This window comes from Lagopus leucura, unplaced genomic scaffold (assembly GCF_019238085.1).
Source record: "Lagopus leucura isolate 7727_CA_CO unplaced genomic scaffold, USGS_WTPT01 Super-Scaffold_100026, whole genome shotgun sequence".
Lineage (NCBI taxonomy): Eukaryota > Metazoa > Chordata > Aves > Galliformes > Phasianidae > Lagopus > Lagopus leucura.
The window spans coordinates 8429842-8449977 of NW_024962277.1; the positions used below are offsets into that span (position 1 = coordinate 8429842).

Below are 20136 nucleotides of genomic sequence, written 5' to 3' on the forward strand. Positions count from 1 at the left end.
CTTGCATCTTTTTGCTCTTACTTACGCACTGGATCTCTGTAACTTCTTTCTCCTAGGAGGCCAGCTAGGCAACAAAGACAAAAAACATGAGTTACTGCTTTGCTTGTGGAGGTGAAGGATATCTGCACCATCTACTGCAAATAAAATTCTGATTAAAATGCAAAGGCTACGTGACATTTTATCAAACTGTGAGAGCCAAAGTTGAAGTTGGATAGTTTGGCCCAGAGACTAAACAGCACATGAGTTCTCTGTTTGCTAAGGCTCAAACAACAGTTTCTCAAGAATACCTTCAAGTGATTAATTCAAATTCCACCGTCTAACACTTCCATTAGATCACCAACATTAAATTGTTAATAATAATAATAATACCCCCATTGGGTTGACTATGAGGAGGAGGCAGTTGTCTGCTGAACTCACCCATCCAACTGCCAAGGATGTTGGAGAAGATGGTCTTCTTGCTGCCATCGTCCATCTCCGTGAAGGACAGGTAATTGAAATGACGTGTCAAGCGTGGAGTAACAGCATTCCTTCCCCCTCCAGGAGGTCCCATGGCACAGACAAAATTAATATCCACCAGCTTCTTAAACGTACCTTGAGAAGTGTGAAAGCAGGACTGAATGCTGAGCTGAAACCAAAACACCCCGGCCACAAATCTCCCCAGAAAGTTCATGTATCTATCAACAGGCCAACTCTTGCCAGGGGCACTGGGCAAAGATGTGGGTCGTACCGATCTGCTTCCTGTCGTACCAGCCCTGGTGGTCCATCCACTGCCGCAGCAGCTCGATGGGTGGCTGTGCACCAAACGTCTCCAGCATGGGCATGTTCAAGTCATCAATAAAAAAGACAAAGTACCGCCCGACTGGAGGCCCAAACACACCCTTCCTCCTGTAGGGACAGAGCTGAGTAAGGACATGGGACTTGCAGAGGCACTCTTAACTCAGTTCAAAAGCAGTTTTTCCTCCAGTGGCTTCCTGGGTCAGCAGTTTCAGCTTCTTTACACTTATGTTCCATAAACCCCTTTACGTATGAGCCTTTGCATGGAAAAGATCTAGTGTGACGTTTGAGGCACAATTCTGTACACTCACGTCCAGTGTCAATTAAATGCGTGAGTACACGTAAAAATAAAGCTTGAGGCCATGAACCTGTTACAAATTTTAAACTGACAGGTTTGAAAAGGAAAAAGGGAGGCTGCTAACTATGAGTGGAGACTGGGGGTAGGACTGGGGATAGAATCACAGAATGAACCATAGATTCACAGAATGGTTTGGGTTGGAAGGGATATTTAAGGTGGTGTAGTTCCACCCCCCCTGCTGTAGGCAGGGATACCTCCCACCAGTCCAGGTTTGCTGCTCACAGCCCCATCCAGCCTGGTGTTGAGTGCTTCCAGGGTGGGAGCATCTACAACCTCTCTGGAGCAGTAGTCTTCTCCCCTTCATTACTTTTTATAAAGGCCCCATACGGAGGCTTGAGAACATTTGTGTAATTTAACGTAGTAATTCTGGAATAACTATGATTGGAGCATCTTTTACAAACCCTCCCTTATCCTTACCACTGCATCAAGTTATAACTGGCTCCCACAGCCCTAGCTCACATCTGCTGTTTGTCCAGCTTCTTACCCACAGATGTATGTGTCCTCCGTCCCTTCGCTTCCTGGGATGAAACTAAATGGTCAAGCTAATAGAAATACTAAGCTCAGGGAGCAAAAACCAAAAGGAAACTTGCCTCTTCTCCAGTTTGCTGTCAATGAGATCCTGAGTTTGGTTGGCAGAGGTGTGTGCAGAAAATGTCAAGAAGTGGCTGACGTATTTGAGAGGCAAGCTCTTCAAAAGCTTGTCTGTAATTGTAAGAGTCTTCCCTGTGCCAGTGGGACCAATGCAAAGAACCTAGAAGGACAACCAGCAGTACCTGCTGAAGGCAATGCAAGTTCCTGCCCTTCTCAGGCTTTCAAAAGACCAGAGAGGAGAGAAGGCTTGTTTTTTTCACTAAGGAAAGAGGTTCAGGGTAACATATCTCTCAGCACGGAAGAAATCCAACAAGAAAGGTATGAAATGCAGTGGAAAGAAACAGGTAATGAAGGACAGTATTGGGCCATCATCCTAGGTGGGAGCAGATCTAGAAATTGGTGCATTTGTCAGGGTGTCTAGGGAGTGAATGGAAAGCTCTTGTTGCTTAGGCACAGCTCCTGAGCAGAGAAATGCAGATCCATAAGAATGAGAACTAATTTAAAAGCATCAGGTTCTGATTGGGCTGGGAGAAGAAAAGGTGCCCCCTGTAGAAGAGAAAAAACGTTGAATATAAAATCAAAGACAAGGGTGGGCACGTACTGGCTTACAGTTGATGAGCAACAGCTCCAGCAGGTGGGCCATTCGGACTGTGTTCACTGTGGGCACAATAATGTCACAGTAGTTGGTATCAGGAACCATGGTGAACTTTGCTGTGGGGTCCAGCCACTTCTCCCAGCGCACCTGAAAGGTAGGAGTGCATTTAGAGGGGACATCTGCATTGATCTGCTTTCATCCGTCGCAGCTCCTTGTGTAGCAGCTCAGATCATCAGGTTCCCAGTCCCTCTGTCTAGTCCTGCTTCCCATTACCTTCTGTAGCGCAAAGCTGACTTGCTCCCTCCAGGAGGGAGGTAGCCCAGAGTTAGAGATCATTGCCCCAGCAGCAGCACGTTTGCCTTTCCTTCTGAAAACTGGAATCAGAGACTGACAAAGCATTTGTGGTATCTGCAAGAAGTGGGATTCTGTTCTAAGCTAGCTTATGCTGTGAGCGTCCACATGGCAGAAGGCCGAAAAGGGTTTTGCTGGGATCCTATCTTCATGTTTGGTGCCATCACCTCTGTTGCACTGAGATACACTGAGGTTTCAGATTATACAGGACATGGATGACTTGTGCTAGGATCAAGCCACAAGCTAATGTCCCAGGGATACAAGTGAGACAGTGCTTTTGCCAGGGATGTGCTACACAGCACTGACAGAAAAAACACATTCCTCAGCATCCCCTCAGACATTGACCCTGGCAAGTTCTGCTAATCATTTGACACACAGTGCTCTGGTACTTTGCTTCCCCTTCCTGAAATCAGAGGGATTCCTTATTTTTCACTGCCACTGGTGTCTGTTTAGTCAGATGGGCTTTGCATGCCCTACTGCTCTACTATCTGCTGTGCAAAAGATGGCATACCTGTGCCCTCTCCTCCTCCAGACTTCGCTGCACACAGCTCTTTTACTTCGTGCACTGCTTTTAAATGCAGACAGACCTCTACATCTGAGCTCCTCCCTGCAGCAGGAGCATTTCTAAAGCCCTCTCACTTTCCTGAGCACTGGTAGAAGATCACAGTTAAGGTTTGAAAAATCTGCCTCACAACCCCGAGGGCAAAAACTGTCTTCCCTCCTTAATGAAATGCTTGGTTTTACTTCAAGCTTTCTCACTGGTTTCTTACAGGCTTTTCTTATTCATCTTTGATGAGAAGATTCTGCCAAATCTTACAGAACTGTTTTGCTTCCCAGTCCATCCCTAAAATTTCTCCTCTTAGAGATGGAGGTGAATTATTTTACCTCCCAAACGACGTCCTCATCGAGATCATCTTCAGTGCTGCTCAGTCCAGCATTTAGTTTATAGTCATAAACCAGTCCTTCTTCTGGGAAAAGTAACTGGATCTGTGAGAATAAAGCCACAGTGAACCTTGCTGCTGCTTAGCTGAGTTTGCATGTGGGTCTGGCTGGATTTGCATGTGGATTGGCCTTACAGAAAGACTTCAGTAAGGGGATGCTGCTCCTGCCAGGGGCTCCCAGCCCAGGGGTCCTTTGAAATTGGAAGACCTTGTAAACCAGATTTCAGGAACATGCCCAAACAAACCTTCCAGGCATTCAAAGAACTCTGACTCCCGCCCCTCAACACTACTTCCTCTACAACTGAGAAAGGATCTGCTTTCCTTTTACTCACCTTTTCCTTTGCCATCTTCTCCCTCAGCCACGTGCTGAAGGCGACACAGCCTTGGGAATCTCCAGTGGCACCCACACTCCAGATCAAGGCAAATACAAACCAGGGCTCAATCAGCTCTCCGATATGAGCTGCAGCCTCCCGGCGAGCCTTCCTAAATCCCTGGAAACCACAGAAAAGCAGAAATAAAGTTCTCAAGCAGGGTTAAGGTGAACAAAAATCAGACTCTTTTTAGCCTGCTTGTAATTCTATTCAGAATACGTGTAGCTTTTTCTAGACTATTTTTCACAGGTCTTTTTGATGTATTCTGTGGATTAAAACTCACTGTTTCACTAATGTACCTGAGACACTCCCCTGCCTGAACTAATGTCACTCAGTGGGAGCTGAGAGAAGAATTTAATCCTTGGTTTTTAATCTGAAAGCTTTCCAGGCTTCTTCAATTCTAATTCTCAAAGAATCTGCCACCTGAAGTGTTTTGCTGCACAGCTCTGATCTCTGCTTTCTACTTATTCTCCAATTCCCACAGCTGTAAATAAAAGTGAATCTCTTTTCTGCAGCCTGGTAGGACTAAAGCTTATCTTGTGCTCTTTCAATGGGAAAAGCATAATCCTTTTAACAAGATGCTGGATTACCTTCTGCCATGCAGATAGGTGATGGTGTAACCTTTCTTCACCAACACCTTGTATTCCAGTCACTCGCAATACGTGACTTACTGCCCTGAAGAGTTACAGGTGCACACATGTAATAGCAGCAAAAAGTCTTACCTCAGCAGGAACAAAAGGCTGAAACAAACATTCCAAGAGCGTGAGGAGGCTCCTCGTGAGGTTGCCATCTGTTGAGGCAATTATCTCCTCCACAGATCCCCGGACAAAGCCAATGGCTTCCTGCAAGGAGAGGCAGGAACAGCTCAGTGTCACCAACCAGCACGTTGAACTTTGCTTACCTTCTAGGGGTTCTGGTTTCTCTTTTTCTCCCTGCAGGCTACATTTAGCAGGGAGGGTACAACAGAGAGGGCTGCCATGTGTCACAAACACCACCATTCTGAGTGGAGAGAATTAAGTCAAACCACGTGATTGCCTCCTAACTGAAAGAAGCCTTCGGGGCCTGCATTTGAGACACTGCTCACATCACTGCTGTTGTTTGCTCTGTTCAGAGCTTTCCTTTGCAGTTCTGAGTTCAGGAGCAGAGCAGAAATAGCAAGACTTATGACTTTATCCCTGGAGTAACTCTACTGTAAGAAATGGAGCTGCACCAGAAATGACTGCGTCCATAAGACAATTAGAAAATCAGATATCCACGGAAGGGCTGTCACAGCATGATAGGTTACCGTGAGGAACCTCCTGAAGAGAGATGCCAGCTGCTGTGAGAAGGGCTGCATGACACCTGGGAGTTTCTGCAGCCAACATTCCGTGAAGGGCTCCAGCCCCAAGATGCTGGGTTCCAGGTAAACCATGCCACAACGGGAGACTGTGGCAGGGGATGCAACAGCCAAATCCTGGACTTCAAACATCATGGTCATACTCTGGAGATTCCAAAGGGGAAAAAAGAAAGGATCTCTTAGCATCATTTGGTGATGTTGAAACTGCCCTGTTTGTTGCAGGGCCCCTCTTGTCGCTACTTGTGCAGCACAGGAGGGGTAAGGCTAAGGGAAGGGGGCTGAGACATCAATTTCTGTTCAAGTCCATCACACACATCACGTGTAAAGTAAAAGGCAGCAAAAGGAGGAGGGATGAATTACCTCTGTCATCTTGATGATTTCGCCTGAACTGAGACACAGCTTCTTGTTGTCATCCAGCACTGTGTTCATGTTCTCAATCCAGAGAGCATCAACTGGCCCATCAAACATGTACCACTTCTTGCTAGTGTCAGTGGCCATGGCTCCCTGCCGGATGAGCGAGGAAAAGATTCCATCTGTCCTGAAAATTGGGAGAAAAGGCTTGGTCCATCTTACTTTTGCAAAGCCTGACTCCGTCCACGGAGTCCATGAAGAAGCTTCAAGAAGTCCATGGCAAAGCTTCAACCATACAAAACAACAGAGCCAGAATCTTATCCATGCACCCAAGTCCATGCACCATGTCCATGCACCCAAGCATATCTGGGCCTCACTCACTGATGAGCTATGGAAAAGCTTATCTCAGTCTTTTTTTTTAAATGGAGATGCATCCAGTCTGAGTTAGCACAATGAGACAGCACCTTTGGCCACTAGGATCAGAACTTCACAGCATCTAACCATAAAATGTCAAGTTCTAACTTGACCTTTAACATTTCTGTCTTCAGTGAAAAGTGAAGAGCCCATGCAAGTATCCAGTCCATATCATTAATTATCTGCTCTATGGAAGTGTATTTTATTTTCTATCAAGTGTAGAGGTGGTCTTGGGACAGCTATGCTGTTAAATCAAACACTCTGGTTGGGCACCTATAGGTTAGGAGAATGAAACCGGGCTAAAGAGTCCAGCTCTACCCTCCTTATGACTGAAGTTCCCATCATCAGCTGTATCTGAATCCAGGTGGTGCAGGAGCTAGCAAACAGGAGAGCAGACACACAGGGGATGCTGGCTGCTGGCAGCAAGAACTTAATCTGCACACAGAAAACCGGAGCGCAGTGTCTGCTCAGACCCTAAACTCCACTCCCATTATTAAATACATATTTATACAGTGATAGTGAAGTCCAGGGTATTTTACTGAGATCAAGGGAAAACAGTCTGCTCTAAAGCTCAGCTGATTAAAACAGATGGATTTATGTCTGCAAATGTGTTTCGTGTGGTTGCCGTACTTTTCTTGTCATGTTGATGCGACTGTATGCTGCCCTTGGATAGAGTTACATCACAAATAAACTATCAGGCTTAACTAGAAGATCCTATGGAACGACTGTCAGTAAAAATGCATGAGAGCCCAGGCGTGGAAGCTCTGGTTCTTGGCATCAGTAGTGCTTTCTTGCTTGCACTTTTCCTAGAAGCAATGAGTTTAATATCTATTTAGTATCCCTGGGTTTATAGAACACACTCAATAGTTTGTTGCTAAGTGGTGGGGGACAGGGCCATGGGGAGATTAACACAGCTTCTCACACCTTAGCCTCTGGATAAGTGAGCCACAAATGGAAACTCAAGCAGTAGCAGGACAACTGGGCTATTGAAATCAATCAGGCGCCTTGGCATTGGGAATGAAATGCTCCTTTGTGCCTGGAAGTCACCCCTCAGCATTATTGAAGGCAACCAGCATATTCATACAGAACAATCCAAGTGCGCAGTACAGAGATCACTTTCCTTCAGAAGCAAAGCAAGTTCTTAAGCTGCTTTATCTTAGAGCAGAGGAATTTGCTCCAAAGCAATTGAATTATTCCTTGTTATGCAGTTCATACTGCCAGCTGAGCTGCTGTACTGTCTGGGCATGTGTTGGCAGCCAGGCCAAGTGCACAATAAAAGATGTCAGCTTAAATTGTCATGACTGGCTATTGTAGCTCGGTGAGGGATAAGAACTTGATTGCTTTTGATTTTATGCCACTATCCTAAAGAGTTCTCAGCTTTGAAGAGAAGACCCTCAAGACCAGAAGATAAGGGTATCCAAGCTGGAAGGAAGGAAAGCAGGTTTTGTACTTTACCACTCGTGCGTTAATAAGTTAAACTCTCCATAAAGCTGGCCCATTGTGATGGATTTGGGATTCAGTACAAAGTAGCTGACCGGTTCGTAATTCCCACCACTGGCTGCAGGCTGACCTTGCAGTGACGTCATTGCAGCTGCTAGGACTTCATAACACTGCAGAAGTAGGAGAGCAAGAGGATAAACGGCCATGGCTCCATAACAACAAAGCCGTGTGCTCACAGCGACTGCATTTAAAGGGCAGTGAGAAAGGAGACACAGGGAAAGACAATGCCATAGCAAGAGGATGCCTAGCTGTACTCATAGAAACGAGGGATTTTAGAAGCACGGGGAGGAACCTTCATCTCCTTTGGAAGAAGCATCTTGAGGTGCCACATGCTGCTGAGTCCAGATGTTCAGGCTCAAAGTACGGCTCAGCCTTAGAAATCTGCAGCAGTGCCAATAAGCCTCAGCTTAACCTCCCAACTCCAAAGAGCAAGCCACTATTGTACTTCCCCATGGGTATGAGCCAGTACTAAAAGGCAGCATGAAACCATCTTTGTCTCCTGGTTTCTATCTGAGAGAGGCTGGAAACGCTGCAGCGTGAGCCTTCTGTGAAGTTTAACCCTCTGCACTATTAGATGAGCAACAGTTTGCTGGGGCCAAGGTCACAGTGTTTCAACCATACCTTCGTCTTCCCAGAGCCTGTCGGCCCCACCAACATGAGCCCGTGGCGAACCACAGTGGTTTCATACAGCTGGATGCATTTAGTCACAAAACCTGCAGAGGAAGGTGAAGCAGAGTGGGTCTGGGACCACCTGTCTCTTTCCTAGGGCACAGCACTGATGTAAAAGCACAAGGCCCAAAGAGAGTGCTTGTGGAGAGCCTCCCCCCTCACCATCAACATCCTTCAGACTCTTTTTGATGCAGGCTCTGCGAATGGCTTCTTCCAGGATGCCATAATCAACAGGCTGTTCTTTGATCTTGGGAAACAAGTCGGAGACTATACCTCTGAAGAGCTTGAGGTCATCCTGCAGAAATTTGGGTATGTTGGCATCCCTGATAGCCCGCAGGCAGATCAGATCCTGCAAAGATTTAAGAATTCGTAACTTGAAAGATCCTGCCTCTCCCCTGAGGCTGCAGAAAAGGTGACACAAGCCTCTGACAGTGTGAAGCACGAGCATATTTACCTCATCCATAGTAGGATTTTCCTTTTTCAAGTTGCCAGCTGTTGAGATGACAGTCTTCACAGCTCTCATTCCAAAGTCATAGTGGTCCTAGAAGAGGCACAGAGGAGACAGTGTTATTGGATACGTGAGCATCACCTAAAAATCATCATGAAATCATGGAATGGTTTAGGTTAGAGGGAACACAAAGGATCATGTAGTTCCAGTCCCCTGCCATGAGCAGGGTTGCCCCCCAACTAGCTGAGATTGCCCAGGACCCCATCAACCTGGCCTTAAACCTTAAGCCCCTCCAGGATGGGGCATCCACAACTTCTCTGGGAGCTTGCTACAGTGCCTCACCTCTCAGCGTAAAAAATTTCTTCCTAGCATCTTATCTAAATCTCCTCTTTCTCAGTTTAAAGCCAATTGCCCATGTCCTCTCACTATCAAATCATGTAAAAAGTTGATCCCCCTCCTGCTTGTAAGCTCCCTTCAAGAACTGGGAGGTTGCAGTGAGGCCCTCCCCAAAGCTTTCTTTTTCCAAGCTAAACAAGCCCAACCCTTTCAACTTTCCTTCATAGGGAGGTACTCTGTGCCTAGACTGAGAAAACTCACACTTGTAAAACATATTCATGGACATTAAAGCATCCACCTGCGTGCTGAGCTGCTCTGACAATAGTTTGAACGTTGTGGTGATCTTCTTTGCAAGGACTTTAGCTTCATTAAACCCAAAGGAATAGAGTGAGATCTCAGCAATCATGGAGTAATCTGGGACCATCATCGCCACCGGACGGAAGAGAGCCTGCAATGTACAGTTCCAGCACAAGATAAAGCACAGGTTTGTTTTTTTTTCTCGCTTTCTTCCAGCAAATTGAAAAGGCTGAGTTTGTGTCTCAGACTGTGCTGAGGGCACAGCATGAGTGTACCTGACACCTGTCGGGATAGCGTGCCTGCAGACTGAAAGATGAGAACCATCTGCTTACAGATGTGACTCAAAGCTGAAAGTCATCCCAGAAACCTTCCAAAATGTTATTTCCTAAACTTTGCAATGACCACACTGGTGGCCTGGTTAGCATCCGGTACGTCTCTTCTTTCTGCCTGTGCTCTCTACTCTCATTACCTTCAGGTTATCTGGTAATTCAGTACGTCCTGCATATCCAGGGTTCATTGTGATGAACACTGCGCAGGATGGGACCAGGGGGATCTCCTTTCCTTCAAACACGAAGCGATCCACCTAGGAAATAAAAACTGTCATCCGTCTCAAAGCCTGACTTACAAAAAGGCAGCTGAACCTTTGGCGTGGCAAACAGTGGCTTTCAGGAGTTAACTTATGAAGCACAGCCATGCGCAGCTGCACCCAGCTGTAGCGATGCAATGTGGTCCCACTGCAGGAATCCACTCTTACCAGCAGGACTTCTCTCTGTTTAAGAAATCAGGCTCAAATAGAAGGTTTACTGATAGCACACTTTTTTGTTTTTTTGAACAGAGTTCTGCTCCTCCAGCTATAAACAGACAACACCTTTTCAATATTTTTCTTTCTGCAGGAGAGTTTGGACCTGAATTAATCTGTGGTAGGAGAGGGCAAAAAGAAACTGAAATCCTTTTAGATCCGTGTAATTTCAGTAATTTCAGATAGGTGATAAAGCAGTGCAGAAGAATTCACAGACAGCAGGTTTCTAATTCCGAGTCAAAGTCAAACAGATTCAGGTCTTAACCCCTGTGAGTCTCCAGAGGAGCAAAGCAGAGGCTGGCTGCCAGATGGCTGACAGCTGAGTCTCCATGTAAAGCCAACAATTCATCTTACACTGCAACTGTGAATGCATGAACATGCATTTTTTTTCTGTGCACATTGGGTTTCATGAACCCACAAAAGCTTGGATCATAAATGTGGTGCTGAGCAACTCACAGCAGAGGGTGGCTGCCTTGTATCACAGCTCCAATTTTTATCAGCTCAGTGTCTCCCACACTGAAGTCTGCTGGCACAGCATCTCAAGCTGAGACTTTGAGTGTGGGCAATAGTGGCAGTGAAGACTAAGGTGAGGTTATAAAACTCACCTACAGTGAACACAATAATCTGACACAACGTGCCACAGGTGGGGTATTATTTGTACCTCTCTGAGCTGCACCTGTACTGGTCCTTTGTGACAGTGCATGCAAAGACAGCTGTCTGCCTTTGCATCCCCATGTTTGTTACTTACTCTCTGCTGCTGTGCTTTCTGAATGGTTGTGATCTGCTGGGCCACCACAGACAGCACCTCGATATCAATGCGGTTGAACTCATCAAAGCAAGCCCACGCACCAGAGCTGAGCAAGAAGAGAAATAAGAGGGGAGTAAGGAATGTCAAACAGGAGCAAATACACTGCTGCAGGTTTAGCTAGGCTTAGAAATCATAAAGTCACATACTGGGGAACAAGGAGTGGACCCAACATCCCAGCGTCACAGTGAACAGCAGCAGGAGCCATAGTCCATCACCCCAACTATGCATCCCAGGTCAAGGCCATTTTTCAAAGCTTGGAATGCTATGTACAAAGCTGGAAGGCATTATAGGTGGGTAATCTTCCCACAAAGCATGGTTTAAAAAATAATTTCTTACAAATAAAACATCTGAGAAAAGAGTGTCAGCATTTGTTAGAGTAACTAATTCAGATTCACCAGCATGCAACAGACTAATTGGACCAGCTCTGTTTGATACACAGAGAAGAGGAAAGCTTTTCTGAGAGCATTCCTCAGGGTTTAAAGCAATCTCTCTTGGATACTCAATTTCAGATACACCCAGCAAGCTCTCCTTAACATTAAGCTGCCTCTGGGCTGAATCTCAGTCCAACGTGAACAATATTAGAACAAAAGCAAGAGCTGGAAACATTTGCACAGGTGTCTAATAGAGGGCTGGTGCAAAGCATTTTAATTCCGCCTTAAATGAAGAGGATTTCCTTTCATTTTTATTGTTTTAATTGACTCAACTGTCCACCTATTCTGGCAGTTTTGTAACTTTGCTCATGCTGGAACACAGCAACCTTCTTAGTGTGGCTTTGCTGGTTCTTTGGGGCTGTTATGAAAAATACCCACCTATTTCCAGCAACCAGCATCCCTACCCTCTCGTGGGTGATGACACGCAGTGTTGTACCTGGCCAGTCCCTTGAAAAACTTCCCCATTGCCATGAAGTCAAGCTGGTCAGAGCAGTTGAACACTACAGTTTGGATGGCTAGTGCCTTCCCCAGCTCTTTCGTTGTTTCTGTTTTGCCTGTTCCTGCTGGTCCCGCAGGTGCTCCTCCAAATTTCAGGTGCAAAGCTCCTGTAAGCGTCAGGTAACATCTGTAACAAAAATGAGACCAGATAACGAGAAGTATTTCTACTACTGGCTTCAGGAAAAGGAGAAACGAGCTCTCCAGATGGAGACAGGCAGGAATCCATCATTTATTTTTCTGCAGAGCTGCTTAGATATGCAGCGCTTTGTGAAGGAGTTAGCTATGTGGCCTTGATTAGTATTCATGAGGGCCTGCATGGATAAATCCTCCTGCCACTGGCTATAAATTCACTCCCCAGAAAAAGGACAGTTACAAAAGGGTGTAACTATTATTACTGCTGCATATTCCAGAGTATTAGATATCCCTTTTATAGTGGTTTGCAGAAGAGCTCCTTAGCTATCAGGAGGGCATTTTAGACGAGCCAGAGTGCTGCATTAAGAACCGAAAGAAAGTAAGCAAATCGGTGTGAGCACTGATCACTAGGAGCACAGTGGGACCAATGCCAAGGTGTTCTATCTCACAGAGACAATTACTGCACAAACGATTTCTATTTACATACATTAAGAACCAAGCCTGACACATTCATATTCTTGGTTTAACCTCTCACGAGGCTTGTTCCTCCAGAAAAAGAAGGTACGTTTACTACCCAAAACCCAATTTCCTTACCTGTCAGTGAGGGGTGTGATAACTAGGCGGCCAGTGTTCCCAAGATACTCATAGCCATACACAAATTCAGCATTGACTGCTCTGATGTACAGGTCCCCCTTCGTCCAGTAGGATCTAGTGATGAGTGAACACGACACCAGAAGGATATAAGGCTTCTGGCAGACAATACATCAGCTCATAGAATTACAGCCTGCGGGTTCAGAGACCTGCATGTCATGATTTGCCTTTAGAGAAGATAAGGTAACACAGCGGGATGTTCAGAGCTTTCACAGGACCTGAAATGAGGCTTTCTATCAAGCACTGCACTCCTACTCAGGCAGAAGCAAGCCCTTTTACACTGAGGCATTTGAGACTCTGTGGTATAGCACAGTCTCTATTGCTGAAGTGTCTAAGTCTGTCTCAGATGCTTTAGAACTGGCATCTACAGGAGACTTGAGTCCCACTTCTCACAGGGATGTTAGAGGTGCCTCACAAATACTGCTTACAGATCATGCAAACTCTTGTTTCCATTTGCCACAGACGTGGCTGATGGGAGAAGAGAATAAAGACTGGCCAGGGAGACAAGGTGAGGTTCGACAGCTGAGCTCTTTACCTGAGCTGGGAGATCCACTCGAAATCATTCACGCTCGTCACATTCTCCTCGATCAGCTTTGCTGCAACATCCTTGGCATGGACCTCAATCACAATGAGAGCTGACATCACTGCTCGCTGCATCTTCGACAGTTTGCCACGGACCACAGCAACCAAATCAGCCAGCTGGGTAAGGAAAATACTGTGGAACAATCCATACCCCAACAACCCAGGAGTACTAACACGATGCAATCAACCTTACTGCCTGCTAAGTACAGACCACAGGCTGTGTCCCAGCAGTTTCTGCCTCTTTCTTGTCAGAGAGGCGAATGTTCAGGAAGCAAATACTGCTCAGGGCTGCCTCAGGGCTGACTTGCCATGGAACTTCAGAGAATCACTTCAGAGTATCTCAAGTTGGAATGGACCCCAAAAGGTCATCATGTCCAACTTCTGACTCCACATAGGACCATTCAGAATTCAAACCTTATTTTTGCAAGTGCTCTTTAAACTCCAGCAGTCTGGGGCTGTGACCACTGCCCTGGGGAGCCTGTTCCATGCCCGCTTCCCCCTGGTAAAGAACCTTTTCCTAACACCCAGCCTGACCCTCTCCTGACACAGCTCCAAGACGTTCCCTCATGTCCTGTCACTGTCACCAGAGAGAGGAGATCAGCACTGCCCCTCTGCTCCCCTCTGGAGGAAGCTGCAGGAGTTTGCTGTGATACTATTAGCAGTCCTCGCATTATTTGAGATTTATGACAACAAACGTCCTAATCATTAAGATGATGGCAACCTGTTACTTATTTCTTGAACCATGCCACGCAGGAGTGCATTTCCAAACAACACCCTGTAGCGACATACATGGAGCCAACCAGGTTTTGGGAGCTGATTTCAGGTAGTAGACACGTTGGTGGTTCAGGTTAAGAGACAAAAGCACAACCCTTGGAATTCTGATGGTGCAGTATGTCAGTGTTTCTGCTATAGCAGATCGTCCTGCCTGTATTCACAAGCTATCTGATGACCGAGTAGTTCAGTTCTGACAAGATCTTACCTTTACCTTCATTTTCCTACCTGAGCACTCAGCTGTGGGAAAAGCCTGCTGGACAAATCTCCTGACTGCAGAGCTTCAGACACCTCCTTTGTCCAGAAAATCTGACAGCCAACAATGGTCACCTGGCCAGGCCATTGCAAGACCCACGTAGTACGAGGTGTCTCGAAAACAAGAAAATAAATGACAGTTAGAATGACTCATTTCCTACTGTGAGATGCATCACTAACAAATAAGAACTGAGTTATCATTTAAGAGACTTTCCTTATTTATTTATTTTTTATTTCTTATTTTCTACCAGCATAGCTTTTACACAGAAACCAGAACCAAGATGCACTCCCTGTGATCACTGACTGTTGCCTTTACTGGCCCTCAGCACAGTGTGTGAAACATGAGTGCTGGTGAAGACCTTCTAAGAGAGTATCCTTCTATGAAAGAAGAGGGGAATAGAAATGGATTCAGAGGGCTGTTCTGTGATACAGGGAGGTATTTTGTAGTCGTCAAATCAGTGTGCAGAGCTTGCATCCTCTGGACCGTGAACTGTTTGCTGAACTATGCCTTCTGCAGGTTGTATTTAACAACTGGTAGAATATCATCAATTCATTAGCCCCATCACTGGTGACTTCTGTGGTAAGCCTAGGACCAAGCCACCACAGAACTGCAAGTCTGTGATAAAACTCTCACCTCTGGATAAACACCAACTGATCTTTCTATGTTGTCCCGTACGCTGGCCTTCATGGATTTCTCAACTTCCAGCAGCCAGTCCTCCACATCGTCAGTGGGATAAATGGCAGCAAACAGCTTCACCTCTTCTCCTTCAGCAGAATACATGTGTGTGATCTGCAGATCCTCCTGGAACTGCAGCTAATGTAGGAAACGCAACAGGAGACGTGAATGGCAATTTTCTATCCCTGCCTTCCAGCCACTGAACGACAGTCAGGATACAGCATAGAATGCTCACTATAAATGTGGTGCCCAACTTGGCTGGGAATAACAAGGTGTCACAGATGTGCAAGACAACCTCCTCAAAAAAAATAGGAGGGCGATCACACAAAAATAGGAGATTCACATCACAGGTTTTGTTCAGGTGAAGCAAATCGAATTATAGGTGGGATGAACATTTCTCAGCCTGTCTGGAATTCAAACCCTTGATTCTTGTTCAATTCTGTAGATTCAGGTTGTTTTCCTTGAGGTCAGAGTGCCTGGTTTTAAAAGTAAAATTTTAACAGCTTCTCTGCTGCCCCAGCATATCACTGACAGCCCCCTTATTTATTCCAATGGCTTTGCATCAGGTTTCCAGTTCAATTTCCTTTCTATTTTCCCAAGCTAATGACTAGGAGATTGCTTTCCATGTCTGAGTATTGCAGTGGCGTGAACTGTGTCTAGCGTGGAGTCTGAAGTCAATTAGGAATAATAAAGAGGAAAATAGCAGGGTTAACCCCACCCAGCCCTTAAATCAGGATGAAAGCAGAAACTCAGTTCAATTTAGCCTTGTTTACTCCCTCCTGAGGCTGTCTGTAAGCAGGGGATACCACCCTCACCAGGTGTCTGTGAGTAGAGAGCTACAACTGAGCTATTTAGCAATTAGGCTACTGGACAAGATGATCTAGTGAAAGATGTCGCTTGTCTGCGGGTGCAAAGATCCAACACAAATCCAAACCCAAATCATTCTGCTACTCTATTTCTCCCAGCCTCCATGGTGAGACAGACAGGTATTTTCAGGAGCGTCCACTCCTCCTTAGTTGGTCATCTAAGAAACATTCCAGTAAGCTGTCTTTTGCAGATGCCTGTCTTCCCCCGTTGTCTAAAAGCAAATCATGTGCATCCAGTTCACAGGCACATGTCTGGCTCTGAAATGTCTGAAGTGAGGTTGCTCGGGTCCCTCTCCAGAGCAGCCAGTTAACTGTGGAGAACTGTTCTGCTGGAGATGTATTTTTATGCTTTGCAGACTGAGTGACTTATCCACCCCACCTCTTTTCTTAATGCTGTTCAGAAAAGGGCAGAACGAACTCAAGGCTTTTATCCCTCATGGAAGAGGGAAGCTGCCTGAAAGAGCCAACTTGTTGCGTTCTCCTGGTGGCTGTTTGCATCTTGCAGTGCTTACAGGAGATATGTTTCCATACAGCAGAATATGAAAACTCCCCCAGATCTCAGAACGCCCCTAAGTTCCCATGACATGAGCTCCCCAGAGGTGGGCCAAACCTCTAAGTGCTTGCTTTGCTTACCCTTGCAATGTTCTCAAAGCATTTGCGAAGGTGAGGCTGTACAGCAGTGGGGTCTTTTGTCTGGGACAGTATTTCCAGCAGCTCATCGTCCGAAAGGAAGTAGAACCTGAAAACAAAGATTGAGCTGTGGGAAGGGATTCTTTTTAACACAGCATCACGGACGGAGTCCTGGCAAGAGGAGGAACAAGCCCCATTTTTGACTGCTCATCGATCTCTTTGTATTTGTGTAGAAGTGCCAGCCATGGTCTAGCTATCTACCTCTCTCTACTTCTTCATTAATCAATTACATTCATGAAAAGCAGCTTTCAAAGAATAGCAGCATTCCCTCAGGAATAAGGGGCAGTTACATGGAGGTTATTTTGCTTCCTGCCATCCTTTACAGACCAGTCCCAACGGAAAGGCACAGATATGCAACCGGACCGCCCTTAACTTACAACTTCTGTGCCTGCCTGTATTCTCCCCATCAGATGGCAGCATTGAAAGGCACAGCCTTTCTCGATGTTTGCACTCTCATGACAATATCATAAGCTTATATTTTTTTGCTGTGCTCTTTCTTGGCACAGTTAACTGGAGTGAACCACTCCTTTCATATGTTCTGAACCAGAAAGTGTGATCCAGCCCACTGAAATCTGAGGTTACCTGGGAAAAGCACCTCTCTTGGTCTCCAGGTATTCACTCAGCCCTTTCTGCACGAGCTCCAGTAATTTGTTACATTTTTGCAGGTTTTCTAGCAGCACAGGATCAGGGCACAAAGACATCACCTATAAGCAGAGCAGGGACACAGGAAACGTCAGTATTCTGAGCATGTGGGCATAAGGCACTGGAGATAATTGAGCTGCCCAGTGGATAGGATCAAAATGATTCATTCACAAGAGAGCTTTCACAAGGATCTGCAGAGGTGTGAGCTTTGTGGGCAAGGAGGGGAAATAGTACTTATGAATATGACAAATATATGTCTGGATTGCTTTAAATACTAACATTTGTAATAAGGAAGACAAGTGGTGATGGAGTCCTGGGAATTGGAAAGCAGAGGAGTGCAGAGCACTTGGATTGGGACACAGAAACCAATGACCCTAAACTACCTTACAGATTCAGCCTTGAGGAAGAATTGAAGGAGGTGTCTTGTGGTTAGAGTTGGAGCTGGTTACAAGAGTTGTTGGACAGTCTTTGTGCTAGGGAAGACACCATGAGAGACAGCAGACTGATGCAAGACTTCACAGAGAATGACTCTGTGGACTTAGCAGAAGGAAAGCTCACGGTCCAAGAGAAGAAGTCTAGCACACTGATCTGGGCAAGGTCTTACTGTTTATACAGCACTGATCATGCCCAGATCATTGCAAAAGCAATAACTCTTGTGTGATACAGCTCCAAGGAATTTGGGATAACTGCGATTTATCAAGGCACTCACCTCAGGATTTTCATTAGCGTTCTTCATGATGATCCTCCAGTCTGTATCCATCATCTGAAAGCGCTCACTTTCCACTGGCAGCTGTCTTTTGATGTCTTCTGACCTAAAGATGGGCTCCAGATAGAGCCAAGAGCACTGGCAGTTCAACCATTCCTCAAGGACATCCTAGTGGGAAGGACAGGACACCTCTCCATGAACCTGTTTGACTAAAGCAATCAAAACTGGGCAACAAAACGTGCTAAGAAATGAATGAATAAAACAAAAAAGGAACTGATGCTGCACCTAAACCTACCACAGTGTAAATTGCAGAGCCAGGAACTGGAAGGTCCTTCTCCTCAGAAAATAAACAATAAAATTATACAAACACTCCTATTGCTAACTGCTGTCAGCAGGCATCAGAATCAGCACTTATGAGTTTAATGGAGGTGGAATGGATCTACGTCTAAGTTGATACTTGATCTCAAAGGGGCTTTGTGGTGCCAGGTCAAATTTTTGTGGCTCGCGTTTCTGTATTTCACAGCAGATACTGCTTTTGTAAAATGAGCTGGGAATTCATTTTGTGAAAAGAGCTTTTTTGGGCAAAAAGAATGACAAATAAAACACCTCAGACTGTGCAGTTCTGTCACATCCTCTCCCCTGTCTCACATAAACTAGCTAAAGCCTTGCCTACAGAACAATCCACAAATAGATCTTCAAACAATCTTCTCCAAATTAAGAGAACGAATGAAAAGTCAATCATTTAAGGTAGACATCACAGAGTTAACCCTGTTTGTCGTGCATTTGCAGGAAGACTGGAAGGTGTGGGGAACCTGCCTAAGCCCACAGAGCGGTGTGTCTGACTGCCTTTCTGCCTGCCAGAGGAAACCAGCCTTGCTTACAGGAAGCTGTCTTCTACCATTCCCTGCACACATGCAGTCACTTGACCTAGCAAGAAGTGGTTTCCTCATAATGCAGACAGCTGTGCTTGCCATACCCCATCAGCTAACCCTGCTAAGCCACATCCCAGGAGAGCATTAATGAGCCTTTACAGACAGGAATGAGCAAAACCTAAGGAAGAAGTAGGAAAGGCAGGGTGCAAACAAAATGTCACAGTCAAAACTACGCAGTAAATAACTGCATTTCCCCACATCACCTTCTGCCTCAGGGCTTACAGTAGCATTTCTGTATCCTTGTGAGACAAGATCAGCTCTCTAGCTGCCTATGGCCCAAGCTCACCCAGATGGTAAGCACCAATAAACAGGCAATTATGAATAACAAGCAACAATGCTGCTGTAAATCAAACACAGAGTTCTCCAGCAAGATAGTTATACAGAAATTTTTCCCCTGCAACAAAATGCCGTTCTGCTGGTAGAGCCCTGCTGCATCCTGCACATTCAGGCTCAGGTCTGACACAGAAGGCATCGTTTGCCAGATCTTGTTCTGAACAGCAGCATTCTATCCTGTGATATGTAAATGGTTTTGTGTGGACAGCACTCAGGCTTTAGTTCAACATGATTAGCACATGGCTTGTAAAGAAGCTGTAAGGTCCACTTAGTGTAATGTTATTAGAGATGCCACCAAAAAGTGTTGTCAAAGGTAGTAAAAGGGCTGAAATTTCATCACTTCTGTTTGCAGAATAAGGCACTGAGTTTGTCTCCTTTTTTTAGAGTCGGAGAGATTTAACCAGACTTCTGCCTCCCAAGAAATGATCTTCCTGACAGTTGTGTAACCCCCCACAGTGCCGATGTTAAAGCATGGCAGCACGTGCTAGATGCTGGCCTTCAGATATATGTAGCTAAGAGACTAGTACCTGAGTCATCTTCAGCTTATTTTCCCATGTGTTCATTCTGTCCTCAAAAGGCTTTTTGAATGGTGAGAAGGACATGCTCTGAATCATGACAATATGATCATCTAGGAGCTGAGAAGCTTCATCAGTGTTCTTCAGAACAAAGGTACCCGTGTCTTTGTAAAGCGACACAGTAAATGAAACAGAGCTCCATTCACTCTCCATCTTGTTGAGTGCCTAGAACAGAGGGACAAATTTAATTTTCAGGTACGACCTATGCGATGGTTATTGCATCTCCCACATCTCTCCTAATGCCTGCTGACAGATTTTTGCCCTTGGATTTCACTGAAAACTGCAGCTGTGTATATAATGCATCCATTTGCCCACAGACTCAACGCCTTGATGCTGTCCTAAAAGGACATCTGGAGAGGAGAAGGCAGTTTCAGAATCCAGAGCATCACCGATACTACTTGGATGCACAGAGGATGCCAGCAGAGTTTCTGTTAATGATAATGGCTATGATGGCTTT

General features: G+C 45.6%; 1 protein-coding gene across 1 annotated transcript in view; it reads right to left on the reverse strand.

The window, feature by feature from the left end:
- DNAH1 (dynein axonemal heavy chain 1) overlaps positions 1-20136 on the reverse strand; it is a 72398-nt gene that overhangs the window by 27074 nt on the left and 25188 nt on the right. The window contains exons 22-47 of the mRNA XM_042880545.1: positions 19632-19844; positions 17843-18007; positions 17074-17195; positions 16435-16540; positions 14894-15073; positions 14233-14373; positions 13187-13350; positions 12595-12708; positions 11807-11995; positions 10880-10985; positions 9802-9915; positions 9334-9483; positions 8706-8792; positions 8414-8600; positions 8204-8295; positions 7538-7692; positions 5678-5855; positions 5267-5461; positions 4704-4823; positions 3943-4101; positions 3555-3656; positions 2325-2465; positions 1723-1883; positions 728-885; positions 418-591; positions 26-64 (exon numbers count right to left, since the gene is read on the reverse strand). Coding sequence (XP_042736479.1) covers positions 26-64; positions 418-591; positions 728-885; positions 1723-1883; positions 2325-2465; positions 3555-3656; positions 3943-4101; positions 4704-4823; positions 5267-5461; positions 5678-5855; positions 7538-7692; positions 8204-8295; positions 8414-8600; positions 8706-8792; positions 9334-9483; positions 9802-9915; positions 10880-10985; positions 11807-11995; positions 12595-12708; positions 13187-13350; positions 14233-14373; positions 14894-15073; positions 16435-16540; positions 17074-17195; positions 17843-18007; positions 19632-19844 — 3712 coding nt within the window. The remainder of the gene's footprint in view (positions 1-25; positions 65-417; positions 592-727; positions 886-1722; positions 1884-2324; positions 2466-3554; positions 3657-3942; positions 4102-4703; positions 4824-5266; positions 5462-5677; positions 5856-7537; positions 7693-8203; positions 8296-8413; positions 8601-8705; positions 8793-9333; positions 9484-9801; positions 9916-10879; positions 10986-11806; positions 11996-12594; positions 12709-13186; positions 13351-14232; positions 14374-14893; positions 15074-16434; positions 16541-17073; positions 17196-17842; positions 18008-19631; positions 19845-20136) is intronic.